Source organism: Canis aureus, chromosome 27, assembly GCF_053574225.1.
Source record: "Canis aureus isolate CA01 chromosome 27, VMU_Caureus_v.1.0, whole genome shotgun sequence".
Classification (NCBI taxonomy): Eukaryota; Metazoa; Chordata; class Mammalia; order Carnivora; family Canidae; genus Canis; species Canis aureus.
In genome coordinates this window covers 4,349,876-4,365,812 of record NC_135637.1, presented here as the reverse complement: position 1 = coordinate 4,365,812, position 15,937 = coordinate 4,349,876, and the positions used below count along the sequence as shown (strand labels likewise).

At 54.7% G+C, this 15,937-nt stretch overlaps 1 protein-coding gene across 3 annotated transcripts in view; it reads left to right on the top strand.

The window, feature by feature from the left end:
* Positions 1-7,185, top strand: part of SFSWAP (splicing factor SWAP) — a 69,933-nt gene extending 62,748 nt beyond the window's left edge. For 2 of the 3 annotated variants that reach the window (XM_077875198.1, XM_077875200.1), the window contains exons 16-18: positions 5,423-5,587; positions 6,662-6,734; positions 6,872-7,185. In XM_077875198.1, the coding sequence (XP_077731324.1) occupies positions 5,423-5,587; positions 6,662-6,734; positions 6,872-6,937 (304 nt within the window). In that variant the 3' untranslated portion in view covers positions 6,938-7,185. Of the gene's footprint in view, positions 1-5,422; positions 5,588-6,661; positions 6,735-6,814 lie in introns of all 3 variants that reach the window. The other variant, XM_077875199.1, reaches the window with a different exon arrangement.
* Positions 7,186-15,937: the final 8,752 nt, after the last annotated feature.

Sequence of the window (15,937 nt, the reverse complement as noted above, 5' to 3'; positions counted from 1 at the left end):
CTGGAAAAACTGGACAGCCACATGCAGAAGAATGTAACTGGACCATTTTCTTATACCATACATAAAAATGACTCAAAATGGATGAAAGACCTAAATGTGAGACAGGAATCCATCAAAATCCTAGAGGAGAACACAGGCAGCAACCTTTGTGACCTCAGCTGCAGCAACTTCTAGCTAGACATGTCTCCAAAGGTAAGGGAAATAAAAGCAATAATGAACTATTGAGACTTAAAAAGCTTCTGCACAGCAAAGGAAACAGTCAACAAAACTAAAAGACAACCTACAGAATGGGAGAAGATATTCACAAATGACATATCAGATAAAGGGCTTGTATCCAAAATATATAAAGAATCTATCAAACTCAACACCCCAAAAAGAAATAATCAAGTTTAAAAATGGGCAGAAAGTATGCCTGGGTGGCTCAGTTAAACATCTGACGCTTGATCTCAGGGTCCTGAGTTCAAGCCCTGCATGGAGCCTACTTTAAAAAGAGGTGGGGAGAGAAGACAGGAACAGATGTTTTTCCAAAGAAGACAATGGGGATAGCCAACAGACACATGAAAAGATGATCAACATCACTTATTATCAGAGAAATACAAATTGAAACCACCATGAGATACCACCTCACACCTGTCATAATGGCTAAAATCAACATTTCAGGAAACAACAGGTATTGACGAGGATGTGGAGAAAGGAGAACCCTCCTGCATTATTGGTGAGAATGCAAACTGGTGCAGCCACTCTGGAGAACAGTATGGAAATTCCTCAAGAACTTAAATATAGAACAAAAACCTACAATCAGGTAATCACACTACTGGGTATTTGCCCAAAGAAAATGAAGATCCTGTTTGGAAAAGACACATGCATCCCATGTTTATTGCAGCATTATTTACAACAGCCAAACTGGAAATAGCTCCTATCAACAGATGACTAGCTAAAGATGTGGTCTGTATATATACACAGCCATCAGGAATGAATGAAATTTTGCCACTTGCAATGAAGTGGTTGGAACCAAAGGGTATTGTGCTGAGTTAAGTAAGTCAGAGAAAGACAACTATAGGCTTTTACTCATCTGTGGAACTGTAGAAATGAAACAGATGAACAAAGAACAGACCCACAGATACAGAGAAAGAACTGGTGGTTGCTGCCAGGGATGTAGGAGGTCATGGAATGAGGGAGTCCTGGGGACGAGAGGCCCAGAGTCCAGTCACTGGTGTCAGTAACAGATGGCAGCTGGGCCTGTGCGTCACTGTGATTCGCCTGAAACTAGTGTAACACCGTGTGCTATCTGTACTTCTGCTTTTTTTTTAAGAAAGGAGGGAATAAAATAGGAAACAGCCTAACGGTAAAACTAAAAGATGGTTCTTTGATCAAAAACTGATGTCTTTATTTAGATTTAGGAAGAATGAAAGAGCCTACAGACATAAAAAGAGAATTAGGAAAGAAGTCTTTTTCTAGTGAATTTGACAACTTGGGGGAAATAAATTCCTTGAAAAATACAAGTGACCATACTGACAGTGGAAGAAATAGAAAATCTAAATAACTTTGTCTGCCAAAGAATTTATTTATAACTTAAAACCACAAAACTCCAGGCCCAGATGGCTTTCATCATTGAATTCAAGCAAAGGTTCAAGGAAGAAGAGATACCAGTCTATAGACCATCTCAAAAGAACTTGGGGAGCACTCAGCAGCTCCTGAGGCACCATGGTTGTGGCTCCTGAACAAGACGTAGGCTGGTGGGCGTGGGAATATCTGCATGTGTGCACACGGGAGGGGCACGTTTGGAGTGGTGTGTGCATGTGGACAGGGGCATGTGTGTTCTCAACCAGAAACGCTCAAAAACACGGGTGCACAGACCCTACAGAGTCCTGTGACCAGCAGCATATGCAAGGACATGCATCCCAACCAAGCAGACTGGCTCAGGACTGTGAGCGAGGTTCTTGCGTCTGGCAGCAACCCTTGTATTCACTGTATCCACGGAGTAAAGGAGGAACTCATAGGACATCCCAGCAGTTGCAGGAGAACCAACACGATCTCCACTGTTCACTAAAAGAAAAACACTTTTTTCTTTAAAAGATAGAGACTAAGCCCTGAGCAAAGGGAGTAGAAGGAGGCGTCTGGTGGGGACTGGGGCACACTTACCACCTCCAAGACCAGCAGATGGGTGGTATTCGCTCTGCCACAGAATGCCTGGCCCAGACAACAAAGCAAGAGGAGGGAGAAAGGACATGTCTGCCTGCACCTGCCAGCCTGGGACAGTGGGGAGGGTGACGTGGAACATCGAGAAGTACGGAAAACAATCTCTCTGCACCAAGAGCCACAAACAACTGAGAGAAGAATGCTAAGAATCATCTGCACAGAGGCCCTGTGCTTGAGGCTGGGAGCTCAGTGTCACTCAGAGGTCTCTTGACCCCAAGGTGCTCTGTCCATGTGGTGCCACCCCAGCATATTCCACGGGTGTTTTATAGAAACCAGTGGACAAGAACTCTGCCGTCGGTGTGGAAACAACAAGGACTTAGAGTAGCCACAGCTACAGAGTAGGGGGCACTTACTGCCAATCCTGGACTCACCAGGTAGCCACCAGGTAAGACCGTGATTGGACACCCTCAAACAGTGCGATTACCAGGCGGTTCCAGAGGAGAGCTCTGCAGCGAAACTTGCTCCGACAGCTGGCTGTGCAGACAGAGGGAAGCAGCCTGTTCTGCAGGCACACAGCTTACCTCAGCCCGGGTCACAGACTCCCGGCAGAAGGTCCCTGAGCATGCAAAAACCCCACCAGAAGGGTGGAGAGTGCTGAGCGAAGTCTTGCTGAACTCCACTCAGGAGTCACAGCCAAGAGCATGAATAGGCAGGCCACACCCTGGGAACACTCGCGGTGTGTGTCTCCGACAAAGGCCCGTGTCCATTCCAGATGGAAACAGTGAGCGGGTAACTCAAAAGACCATCCATGAAAGAGTACACAGTTGTAGCCCATGGACACAGCCTCCAAAGAGCAGCTGGGTGCGCTAGCCTCTGTCGGGTTCAGTGCAGGCTGACCGCCATGGGAGCCTCACATGACACCAAGCACCTGCTCTGCCACCCTGCTGCCCGTCCCACTGTTCACCCTCCAGGAGCATTTGACCACAAAGCCCCTGATTTGTAACTGCCTCAACTGGCAACAGCACACATGCCTGTTCCGGGAGAGAGCACAGACGTAGTGTAGTTTGCCCCCACTGATACTACAGCAGCAGGAAGAAGTACTCTGGGCACAGGCTCATTGTGGCGGAGCGACAGGAGCCAGACATGGAAGCGCAGTGCTGTGTGATTCTGCTTCTGTGAAGTGTCCATCAATGGTTCAGAAATCAGAGCACTGGTACCTATGAGGGTGGGGAAGGGGTGGCAGAGCAGGTGCTTAGTGTCATGTGAGGCTCCCACGGCGGTCAGCATGCGCTGAACCCCACATGACGGAGGCAGCAGGGTTGGAATTTTATAGAAAGACGGGTGGTTTCTGATTGTGAGACTAGTCTGAGTGTCCTGGTGTCTGCACTTGCCAACACGCATCCAACAACACTTAAGACCTTCGTGTTTCTCTGGATGTGAAGTGTACCTCAGTTTTTCTTTTAAAAAAAAAAAAGGAATGAATGGGATGCCTGGGTGGCTCAGAAGTTAAACATCTGCCTTCTGCTCATGGCGTGATCCTGGAGTCCCGGGATCGACTCCCACATCGGGCTCCCTCCATGGAGCCTGCTTCTCCCTCTGCCTGTGTCTCTGCCTCTCTCTCTCTCTCTCTCTCTCTCTCTCTCTGTGTGTGTGTGTCTCTCATGAATAAATAAATAAGATCTTTAAAAAATAAATAAATACATAAATAAATACATAAATAAATAATAAAATAAGTTTAAAAATGAAGAAGGAATGAATGATTTAATTCCTGAAGCAAATGCTGAGGCAGGTTTGCCATGTGACACAAGCTGTATTCAGACTGAACCTGATACACAGCCCGTGATTGCTCACCTGCTCCTTAATTCATGTGCATAACCACAGAGACCCAGCCAGATTGGGGGCTTAAACCATTTTGGACTTGTCACAGGCTGTGGAATATTTCATTTCTTTGTCTTTGCAGCTTGCTCTGAAATCCTAGCACATGTTTACAGACATAAAAACCACACGCAACTTTTGCAGTTGACAAACTAGGTGTGTGGTGTGGTTTCCATGTCCATGTGTCCAGTACTGAGGGCAGCCTCTCCATTTATAGACCTGTTTTCCTCTGTACTGGCTGTCAGGCCACCCGCCAAGACCCAAGCTCACCAGGGATGCTGCCGCTTGCAGCTGAGGGGCAGCTCCTTGTTAACACAGTGGAGTCCGAGTGCCCCGAGCTGTGCTGCACTGGCATATCCGCTGGCTTCATCAGTGCACATGGGTGCCTTTGCATGAGAGCACTGTGGGGAGCCTGGGGGCAGGGCAAGCTCTCAGCCCAGTCCCCAGGGAGAGGAGGCATGTAGACAGGCCGTAGGGTGTCCCCAAGTGGGGAAGGGTCTGTGAGCCGACCTGTATCCCAGAGGTGCCGACAGAGTGGGCTGAGTGGGAATGGCCCAGTACATCATGCTCCCTGAAGACACACATGTTCCCACCATGGTGAGATCTCTTCACCCACAGGACTCAGATGGGCACACGTGATGGCTTCATGACAGCACTCACTACATACACTAAGAGTCTCCAGCAAGCACTTGGGTCACCCATAGGTCACCCATCAGTCATGTGTGATGGGATACAGTTTCCCAACAGCAGGTGACCATCATTTCTGGAGGAAGCAGAGGGGCCGAGAGCAGGGATGCCTGGCACCTGTCTGGGCCACAAGTCGCTCTCACCTCCTGCATGTGTTCTCCTTCTTAAGTGTTCTTTGAGGAGTCACAGGAGGGTCACAGGGTACAGTGTGCACTGGAGCTTTGCTTGCTGGGGGGTGAGGGTGGGCTGGGATCTGGATGGGGATAAGGTGTCGGATGGATGGTCCTGACAGGCAAGTTGGGCAGAGTCAGCTGCTGGGCGAGCAGGGATGGGCTCCACGGTTCCAGGAAGCCAGGTCAGAGAGCAGAAGCCGTTGTGCACATGGCACTTGGCTGTAATACTTCCTCATCTCCTGCTGGAGGTCCTCATCATGTAAGCGGACACACGGTGTGAACAGCACTTGGTTGCTCTCCTTGGGTTGTTTAAATGCAGATAAAGTGCCGACCGCATTTGAGATCCCATAGGCCTCTTGAAGTGGGGATAGGCATAGAGAGTGGCCTGCCTTCGCTTCTGTGTGACTTTTCCTGCATCTGCCAGTTGTGAGTTCAATAAGGAATTAGCATGTATGGACACCTAAACCTGCCAGCTGTCCCTTGAAAAACACTCGAAACTCCTCGTCCAGAGCCCTCTGTGTCTCTGTCTGAAACTACTTTCCTTGCAGAAGCCCCCACGAAAAAAAGAAGAAGAGGCGCTCACGGTCACGGACCGAGTCCAAGGCCGGGTCCCAGTCGGCGTCCCCAAGCAAGCAAGCCACACGTCGGCACACGGCCCACTCAGCCAGCATCTCTCCCGTGGAGAGTCGGGGCTCCAGTCAGGAGCGCTCCAGGTAAGCCCACCTTGACCCCACCCCAGGGCTCCCCACTCCCCACATGCTCCCCACGTCCTGCTCAGGCAGTGAGTAGGAGGTGGACACTGCAGCTGCTCAGAACTGGGGTCAGATCTTAGGTGTGCCAGCCCACCAACTCCCCCTGGGCCCCACCTCCGGCCAGAGAGAGACCTGGAAAGCCCGCCCTCTTGGTGGCTGTCCCTGGGCTGAACAGAAATGTGAGTAGGGGTGGGGTGGGCCAGCCACCTCCCTCAGGTGCCAACCAGAGGACTTCCCACCATCTGATCCACTGGAAAATCGTGCTTTAGCAGGACAGCAGCTGTTCTGTAACCACCCGACAGTGGTGCCTTTGTCCTCAGCAAGGGCTGTGTGCAGTGGGCATGATCGCAGGGGAGGCAGGCACGGGGGTCCACAATAAGTGCGACATAGACTTCCCCCACCCCCACTCCGGTCACACCACTCACCCCACGCCACAGAAGTTGGGTCAAACCAGCACTGCATGACTGGACAGGCCAGGTGACATCAGAGTGCACTGCTGTCACGTGAGTGGCCTGTGGGGCAGCACAGATGTATGTGTCCCCATTGCCCATGGCTGTTAGAGGGCTTTTTCCAGACACACACACACACACACCCCGCTGCACACTCAGAGCCAGGGGTTCGGAATGAGGCTCACTCACTGGCTACAGACATGCTGCCTTCGTCCATGTGGGTCATAGGCCCGAAACTGTAGCACAGGCTCATCAGTAGGACAACACATAGCTCACTGGAGGTGGGCAGAACCTAAGACGTAGCTTGTTTGAAGGTGCAGGTGAGCGATTGTGTGGCGGGGTCCCGGCTCGGTGAGGCTCCGGCTTTCTGCTTCCCCTGTCCTGTCCATACATGCACCTCCTGGGGTGCTCACAGGAAAACGTTTTCTGAATTAGGCTGCATTTTATAAAATACTTAAGGCATCTGTAACGTGACATGTAAAAGCAAAATAATATATTTATAATGATCTCTTTTTTAAAGACACTAGTAACAAATATGACTTAATGTCTATTTTTTAAGCCTGTGACCTCTCTTTATTCATATTAGGGGAGTTTCTCAGGAAAAAGACGGCCAGATCTCCTCAGCAATTGTCTCCTCTGTGCAGAGCAAAATAACTCAGGTAAAGCGATGGCCCCCTCCCCTCCTCCTCTGACCCGTAGGGCTACAAGGTCCCCACGGTGGGCCTTCCTGTGCCTGCAGGCCGCCTTCCAGGTCTGAGCGGGAAGCCACAGGGACCCCGTGCGTCTCTCTGTGCAGGACCTCATGGCCAAAGTGAGGGCGATGCTCGCTGCTTCCAAGAACATGCAGACCAGTGCCTCCTGAGATGCGGGGGTGCCACTGGCCCAGCGCCAGGCTGGGGGCCGGAGCGCCGAGCAGCTTCCACGCACAGACCATCGATCGCCGTCCATCCTCCTCCAGGGACTCCTCTGGGCAGTTGGTGGTTTTTGTAAATTAATTTTTGATGACATTTTCAGTTTAAGATTTTTGACCAGCAGTCTCTTACCTGTATATTTGTAAATAATATCATGTTTCTGTGAAAATGTATTATCAAATAAAATGGGAGGAAAACACCTTTTCTAGCCAGCGACTGTGGGCGGTTTCTTCCTTATTTGGCCTGTCAGTGTGTTTTTACCATTTGGCGTCTGTCATTGGATTCCCGTCACGTCCTTACATAGGCGGCGACCTGTGGACAATATCCCCCCACCCCCCAGGCAGCAGGAGGAACAGGCACCCGCGATCTGTGCCCTGTGTCCCCCAGAGTCACAGGGCTGGAGAGCACATCCCCCCTGAGCCCTGCCCAGCTCAGCCCCCTGCTTTCCTGGCACTGGACCAGCATCCCCCTCAGGCAGGAAAATGCAGACTTGCTGCCTTGCCCAGGATCTCAGGCCACCATGGGTGCCAGCAGCCCAGATCGCATGGACAGGCTGTTCCTGGCCTGGGTTTTAGTCAAAACACCTCACATGAGGACCTGCCGGCCCTGGCGGTGGTCTGAGGTTGGGAGCCCCATCTCTTCACCAGTCATGCGGCTGGCCCCATTGGAACATACCAGGATTCAACCCGCAACCCCAATGACAGGCCTGACCGGCAGAGCGCGTCCCCAGCAGCATGAGGACCGGCTGCACGAGCTTGGAGTTTGATGGCAAGACCTGCCACCAGACGGCTCTTCCCAGCTGGGTCTGTGCCCTGGGGCGCCCTCCCCAAGGTGGTGTGAGCTCAGACACTGCTGTCTCTGCTACGTCATCTCTTTAATTAGGAGTGAGATGAGCAGCTTCTCTTATATGGAAACATCCATTTATATTGTTTTCTGGTGAGCGGACTGTGACCCTTGGCTGGCAGTGACTCTCGAGCATCTTTACCGTGTTGCAGTGCTTTGAATGTCCTGGTGAGCCCTTTTCGGCACAATTTATTTTTAAATAATTTTTTCCAATTTCTCCCTTACCTTTGGTTGTAGGTTTTTATGTGCAAATATTGCTTTTACAGGTAATTGTTTTTCTCACAGCCTTGGGCAGCCCCAGCTGTGCCTCCGGCAAATCCACTTTGTCCCTTGTTACTTGTTCCCGGCACTGTTTATGCAGGCCACATTTGGCTGTGTGTCATTTCCACCTGCAGGAGCCAGAAGTGAGTGTGGGCAGGGAGCCATGATGCTCAGCACGGGGCATGTGTGCCCAGCGGTGCCTGCAGTGGGACCCTGTCTGCATCTGTCTGATCTAGCGCCTGGGAACATGGCAGGGCCACCTTGCACCCCAGAGTATGCACAGCTTTGCACAGACACGAACACCCCAGAGAGCCCCCACCCCACCCCAGAGAGGTACGTAAGGTGAGGTTTGTGCTGGGGGCTGCCACACAAGGAGAAGAGTGGAGGACCCCACAAAGGACCTTCCTGGCCCGTGGGATTCTGTGTTGGGCCAGGGAGGTGTCCTCTGGCTGCACAGACAGAGAAGGACACATACAGGACACCTTCCAGGTCTCTCAACCGAGCTCTGCACACTCACACTTGCTACAAGGGAAAATACTGGCAAACCTGACTTTCTGCAGTTTGTGCAGTGCATGTTTCTGTGTACATAATGCATCCGCCATTCCATGCCACAGTGCTGACCCTGAGTGCCAGCCCAGGCTGTTGTGATCTGTGATTACAGGAGAGGCTTTAGGGGTAACCACACCACCTCTACCCTCCCGATCTCAGCCGCTAAAATCCATGTGGGACAGCTTATATGCGGTCTGCCACAGAAGACACTGCCGGCGGCATCAGGTCAAGAGTTTTTCCCCTTTAGAAAGATTGTCTCATGATGAATTTGCAGTATTTTTACTGGATTATTTTTAAGTCTCTTAAATGGTAATGAAACTGTTCTCCAAAACCTTTTCCCCTGTTTGCAAGGCCAGCTGTTGTGCCTGGGGTCACAAGCTCTCCCTTGCAGCCTGTGTTGGGCCATCACACCACGTGCTCTGCCAGATTCCCAGAATGAGACCGGAGCTGCCGGGAGGGCCTTTCACCGAATACCAAATACACGGGCAGGCGGGCAGCGGCTCCAGCAGGCGCTTTTAAGTAACCTTTGGGCGTTGGCACAAGTGATCAGTTCACACAGTGAAGTATTATTCTCATGACTCCTGTGCGCCCTCCTGGCATCCTTTCCTCAGACGCGGGTGGACAGGAGGATCTGCTCTTGGCTGCGCAGCCCCCACCCAGCCTTCCTCGTGCACAAGGCGGCATGCCACTCACCAGCTTCCTTGCCTGCTGGCCGTTAACGTGAGCCTCTGAGCCGTTTCATACCTATACGTGGCAAACCCCTTTATTGTCTTAATAAACTTGGTAGAACAATTGTGGTTCTGTGAAAAAATCAGGACCCCAGTACAAAGCCCTCTGCCATCAGGGCCCACCTGCAGCGTGGCACTGGTGTCAGGATGGAGGGCCAGAGCTGCTGTGTATTAGGAACTAAAGTCCACACTGTTCACATGCCTTCCTTTCTACCTGCTCCCCACCTCCAGCGTCATCAGACCAGCAGGGAAAAGCCCGGGTGAAGCAGGTCTTCTCGAGATGGGCCCAGGGGACACCTGCCCCACTGCCCCCACTGGCCCAACCCAGCAGGCCGTGGCAGCTCCATAGGGCAGATGGGCGCCAGCAGCCGCGGGGAGGTGGATGTGGGCCCAGGGCAGCTCCAAGAGGCTTGGGAGCCAGCGGAGCTGGGGAGCTGCAGCCCTTCTTGGGCTTTCCCAACAGGTAGGACTCACACTCCAGCCCAGGCTCACACTGGGCACGGTGCCGCATGCTCCCCCAGCAGGAGAAGATGTAGCTGGTGGGCACAGGCCAGCCCCCACAACAAATCAGGTGCTGCTGCCCGAAAAAGGAGCAGAGGATGCAAGCCTCCAAAAACCAACGGTTTATCCCATCGTCTAAGGAACCAGAAGTTCTCCACAGCTTCTCTGACTTCACAGGGCTTGCCGATGGACGACCGACACCATCTTTCCATCACAAACAGTGTGTGGAGCTGGGGTAGTGTGGGCTTTTGTAGACAGGGTGGAGCAAGGGGGTATCTCTAAGCAGAGATACAGGAACGTGCTAGGATGCAGTAGGAGAGTGCGCCGCAGGGCTCTGGGCTGTGGGTGCAAAGGTCCCGAGGCAGGAATGTGCCTGAGTGACAGAGGGAGAAGGGGGAGGTCAGCAGCTTCAGCCATCTTAGGGGACAGAGGTGGGGACAAGGGGCCTGGGCAGGACCCACAGGCCCAGCCAGGAGCTGTGATCTGTCTCCCATGTGTAACAGGAGCCCCAGACCTGAGTAAGGCGGGTGGCCCCACCCCCATTCATGTGGGGAAGATGGTCCAGACTCTGATTTAGGGAACAGCCTCCCGCAAGGCAGGGTGTGCAGAGGCAGATAGGAGGTGTGAGGGTGTCCTGGGCAGCCATCCCAGACCGCAGGGGCTCATCATCTCAGTTCTGGGGTTTGAGGGCCGGGTGTGGCACGCGTGGTGGCTCCTGCTGCTCCAGCTGCGGGTGCTCCCAGCTGAGGGCTGCGTGGCTCCACCTCTGTCTCCCTCTGGTCTCCCTTCTCAGGACACAGTTCTGGATTCGGGGCCCACCCGGATAAGCCAGGACGGTCTCACCTTGAGATCCTTAACTGTGATCCGTCTGTAGCAGCCCTCTTCCCCAATAAGCTCACGTTCTCAGGTTTGGGTGGATGTGAATCTGGAGAAACACCATTTGCTGCACTTCAGGGGCCCTGGAGGGAAACTCCAATAGTGCAAATTGGCCGCGGGAGCTCCCAGGAGTGCTGGGCTGAGTGGGGTGCAATGAGAGAATTGCCCCCAGTCTGCTGCCTTCCCAGCCCGGCTGGGCTCCTCCAGGCACTGGCCAGGAAGAGGGTGTCCCATGGGCCTGGCTCCCCTGCCCCCAAGGGGACGCCCCCAGAACCCAGGTCCCCACCAACGGGATGCCCGCCTGAGGCTCTTCCTATCCGTGCACTCTGGGATAGTGATAAGATCTGTGTCTCTAGGTCTAGAAAAGCCCTTCCTGTAAGTTGGAAGCAAAGCGCGTCCTGGTTTGCTGGGCAGCACCTCCTCCAGGAAGCCCTAGGAAGTTCCGGCGCCCCTAGGTTCAACGGCGTACAGAAACTTGGCTTTTTTCAGCTTCGCAAGGAGCAGCTGCCAGTCACACAGGGTGTCAGAGTGCAGGGAGCAGAAGCTCTGGGGCCTGGAGCTACCCTGATCCCCTAGGGGTGAGCACAACTGAGTGGTGTCAGTAGCTTCATAGAAGAGCACCGCTATCACGACCATTCAATTCCAGAATATTCCACTTCTCCCAGATGAGCAGTTGCTCCCGACCCCTCCCCACCCCTAGCCCCTGGCTAGTCCACATGCGGCGCCTGGACGTGCCTGTTGTGCAGTTGCTGCTCGTGGACTCGTGCCGCACGGCCTGTCTCTCCAGCCTGCAGCAAGGGGCACCCCGACACCACCCGCTGTGCATGTGCCACCTCCTGGGCATCCATCCACCAGCCAGTGGTCACAAGGGGTGCTTGCACTTTGCGGCCGCTGTGAATGACACTGCGGGACACTCGCACCAAGCTAGCTCTGTGCCAACGTAGGTGTGCCGCTTCCATGCTGCTTCAACTGGGTGAGGCCGGGCACCCTGCACAGGGTGGCTGCGAGGACCTACCCACGGGGTCTGAGGCCCTGGGAGGACAGACCAGCCAGCGGCGGCGGGGAGGGGATGCTGAGCTCCTGGGGGTCATGGCCTGGGCGTAGGGACCAAGGTGCAGCGCAGGCTTGCGGAGCTGGGATCAGTCTCCAAGTGCAACGGGACACCATGGGGACCCTGACTCTCATGGCCACTTTGCCCACACGAGCCCCCCATGCCAGACCTTCCCATGACCTCTCACCCTCTGTCTGGGCTGAACTGTGTCCCCCTCAAACCCACACAGGGGGCCCTAAGCCCCACAATGCAGGATGTGACTGTGTGTGGAGGTGACAGGTGAAGTGGGGTCACGGGGTGGGCCTGTCCCACAGACTGAGTCCCCGCGGAGAACAGGGCAGGACGCAGGCGCGCGTGGGCCACGAACCCAGAGGACATGCGGGAAGACGGCTCTTACAGCCCAGGGACAGCCTGGAGAGGAGACAGCCTGCCGCCCTGGGACCAGGACCCCACACCACACCTGGACTGGGACCCCACGCTGCACCTGGACCCCACACCGCACCTGGACTCAGCGCCGCACCTGGATGGGACCCGGCGCCACACCTGGACTGGGACCAGGACCCTGTACCTCAGGAGGCGGGGAGCACCCGGCCGTGGCGCTTGTCCTGCGGTTGCCGGCAGCTGACTGTGGTGGCGCGAGCCCCGCTCACGGACCGGATTGCCCCTGGGGCGCCACCATCCTGCAGGCTCTGCGCCCACTGCTTGGCACCCGAGCAGGACAGAGGCAGGCACTGGGACAGCCCCGGTCCTGGCACAGGTCCTGGTGAATCTTGGTCCCAACCCCGTCCCCGCCCCTTCCCGGACTCCCTTCCTTCGGCCTCCCTCCCCCTCCTCCGTCCTTTCCTCCGTCCTCCCTCTACCCGCCCCTCTCCCTCCCCTCCCCTCCCCCTTCTATCCCTTCCTCCCTCTCCCTTCTTCCCCCTACCCTCCACTGTCCCTCCCCCTCCCTTCCTCCCTTCCCCCCCCTTCCTTCCACCCCCACCCCTACTAAGAAATATCATCTCTCATGACTGAGCAGAGGGATCCAGCAAAGCCCAGTGGGGTCTTTGAAGGCAGCTCAGAAGTCACTGCATGAGTCCCTGGGCCCCATCTGTTCACGAAGGCGGACACAAAGGCATGCTCTGTCTCCAGGGGATGGGAGTCCCTCCCTGAGGGCGGAGGGGGGGTTACAATTTAAGGATTTTTTTACTTTTTTATTAAAGATCTACGTATTTATTTGAGAGAAAGAGCGCACACGAATGCGGTGTGCACTTGTGCGCAAGCCAGGTGGGAGTGGGCGGTGCAGAGAGAGGGGCAGAGCATCCCAAGCAGACTCCCCACTGAGCGCAGAGCCCGATGAGGGGCTGGACCCCACAACCTGAGATCATGACCTGAGCCTCTCAGGCACCCCTGCAAGGCATGTTTTAAAGTCACCTCCCCCTCTCATTCCACCCCATGGCCTAGAGACTGCCCCAGGGACCTGGCACTGGCCATCCTGCCTTTGCCAAAGTGACTGTCCCCACATAACGCTGCTGTCCTGCCTGTCCCCACTGGCACTCTGTCTGATATAATACAGGTATTCTTCTCTCACTGCTCCGGAAGCCAGAAGTCGGAAGTCAGCCTTGCTGGGGTGAAAGCGGGTGCTGGCAGGGCTGGTTCCTCTTGGGACTCCAGGGCAGGGGTGTGGTTCTGCTCGCCCCTCCAGCTTTCAGAGGCACCCTGCACCAATGGGCCCCTGGCTGCATCACTCTGGCCACTGATTCCCTTGTCACAAGACCTGCTCCCCCCAGCTCTGAGCCTCCCCCTCCTGCTGTCTGATGACCCTGGGCCCACCAGACTGTCCAGGACCATCCCATCCAGGATCTTTAACCTGACCACATCTGCAAAGCCCCTTTTAGCCACATAAGGGAACATGCTCTCGGATTCCAGGGGTTAGGACTGGGTAACGCTGGCCGCTGTTCCTCACTGTGCATACTCAACCTGTCTACCCGCCTAGGGCAGCAGCCTCACAAGGGCAGGGGTTCAAGCAGGCAGCCTGAGCCCCGCCCTTCTAGAGTGAAGACACAGGGCCTGGTCTAAGGGCTGCCACCCCCTCGAAACCCTGGTCTCAGAGAAGGGACTGTATTTAAGCCAACCTTCTGTATGCAATACACATAATTATACTTCTTTTGTTCTCATTTTTATTGATTTTCAGTTACACAAGCCAAGTAGAAATAGCTGCTCCTGGTGGGAATGTGAGACCGGCTGAGAGGCTGTCACCCCTGCCACATCCTGCGCCCGCCAGCCCTCACCCAAGTCCCTGGAGCAGACCCCAAGCAGAGGATCTCAGTGATGGTGACTGATGGTGAACCCCTCAGGGACCCACCCGGTGGGTGGACCCCCACCCCATCCCGGAACTTAGGGATGGGAAGGGCAAGAGGTGCCCGAGCCGGCATCCCTGGATAGCACAGATCACATCTTCCCTGCTTTGTCATGAGCCCGGGCTGCCCAGGGGTGGGTGTCCCGAAGCCTGAGCCCCCAGGACAAAGTGACAGGTGCAGGTGGCACAAGGGAGCACCCAGCAGAGGATGAGGTGATGTTCAGGCCCAAGGTTGCTCCCTGCACTCCTGCCTGAAGTCATCACCTGCACTTTAGTGGGTTCCTTCCAGTGCTTTCCCTCTGCTTTTATGCACGCACACATGCATGCACACACACAGCCCAGGAAAGCTGCAGCCCCCGTCCTGCCATCTCAGCAAGCCCAAGCCACAGTCCAGAGCTGTCCTTCATCACAGGATGGGGGCCGTGGGGCCAGCCCTGAGCCAGTCACGTGGCCGGAAGATGGTCAGGAGGGATGGGCCCATCCTGGCTTCTGTGTTCCAGGTGGCAGGGGCCCGCATCACAAACCCCTGGGCTGACAGGGTCAAAGGGGGATTTTCTAAAGGACGTTGGAGGTGCTGACACCAGAGAAAGGAGCTGGATGGCAGGGCAAGGCTGGATCAAGAGCTCAGATATACATGCTTGTGTGTGTATACATGGCAAAGCTAAGCACATAGTTGTTTTGTGGGGTTTTTCTGATTTCTCACGATTTGTTTTTTTCACTCAACAATACATGTGCATGGCCCCACTGGTGTGTCTGGACTAGTCCTTTCTGACTTCCAGGTACTGTTCCATCTTTGGGGCAGTCAGTCCAGGGCACCACCAGCTTACACGGCACCTCACGGGTCTTTCTCCAGCAGGACACCCCCCCTCCCCACTCCAGGAATCACAGATCGGAGGGTGCCCGCCCCTGCCTCCCTGGCCACCACAGGCACAGCTGCCTGGGCACACGGCCCTGATTTAGCAGGTCAGCCCTGAGTGGACACTTGGGCACTTCTGATGGTGAACTGGTATGTCCTGTGTTTGCCTCTCATGCAAAGATGGGAGCATTTTTCTAGACAGAACGCTAGCCAGAAAATGTACTTTTTAAATTTTAATAGCTGCTCCCTGATGGCCTTCCAGTAAGGCTGACCAGCTGGTACCCCCACCCAGGGGCAACAAAGTCCCCCCTTCCCACTTCCTGGGTGCATGATGATATATCACTTTTCCAACATCGCCCATCTGAGGGTAAAAAGTGGCCTCTCACCGGTGCTTGGATTCTGTCCACATTCAATTATCAGGATTCAGTGGCAGCCCTGAAGTGAAAGCAGCAGGTGTGGTGCAGTGGCCCTGGCATGAAGTCAGTGACAGCCCCCCCAAGTGCACCCTAGCCAAGCATCCTCAGTGCTCACCGTGGTCTCCAGCCACCATCTTGACCGCCTGAGGAGAACCACAGTCTGGCCATGCCTATAGTTGTGCTGCTGAGGCCATACTCACAGCTACGTCTGTCCACCACCATCTGGAATTAGCCTCCCACAGCATCCTGCTCCAAACCCTCAGATGCAGGAAGAGCTCTTCCACAGGGGGGGACTGCTCCAGCCTCTCTCTGAACTCCTTGATCCAGCCCTGCCTGCCATCCATCTCCCTTACTCCGACTTCAGCACCTCCAGTGTCCTTTAGAAAACCCCCTCCTTGCCCAGGTCTACGCAGGCAGATCAGCTCATTGCCATCCTCTGGCCACATGCTTGGCTCAGAGACAAACACATAATCCACAGCACCCAGTGAAAGACAGCACAGGGTCTGTGGCTTCCTAAGTGTCAGGATGTTAG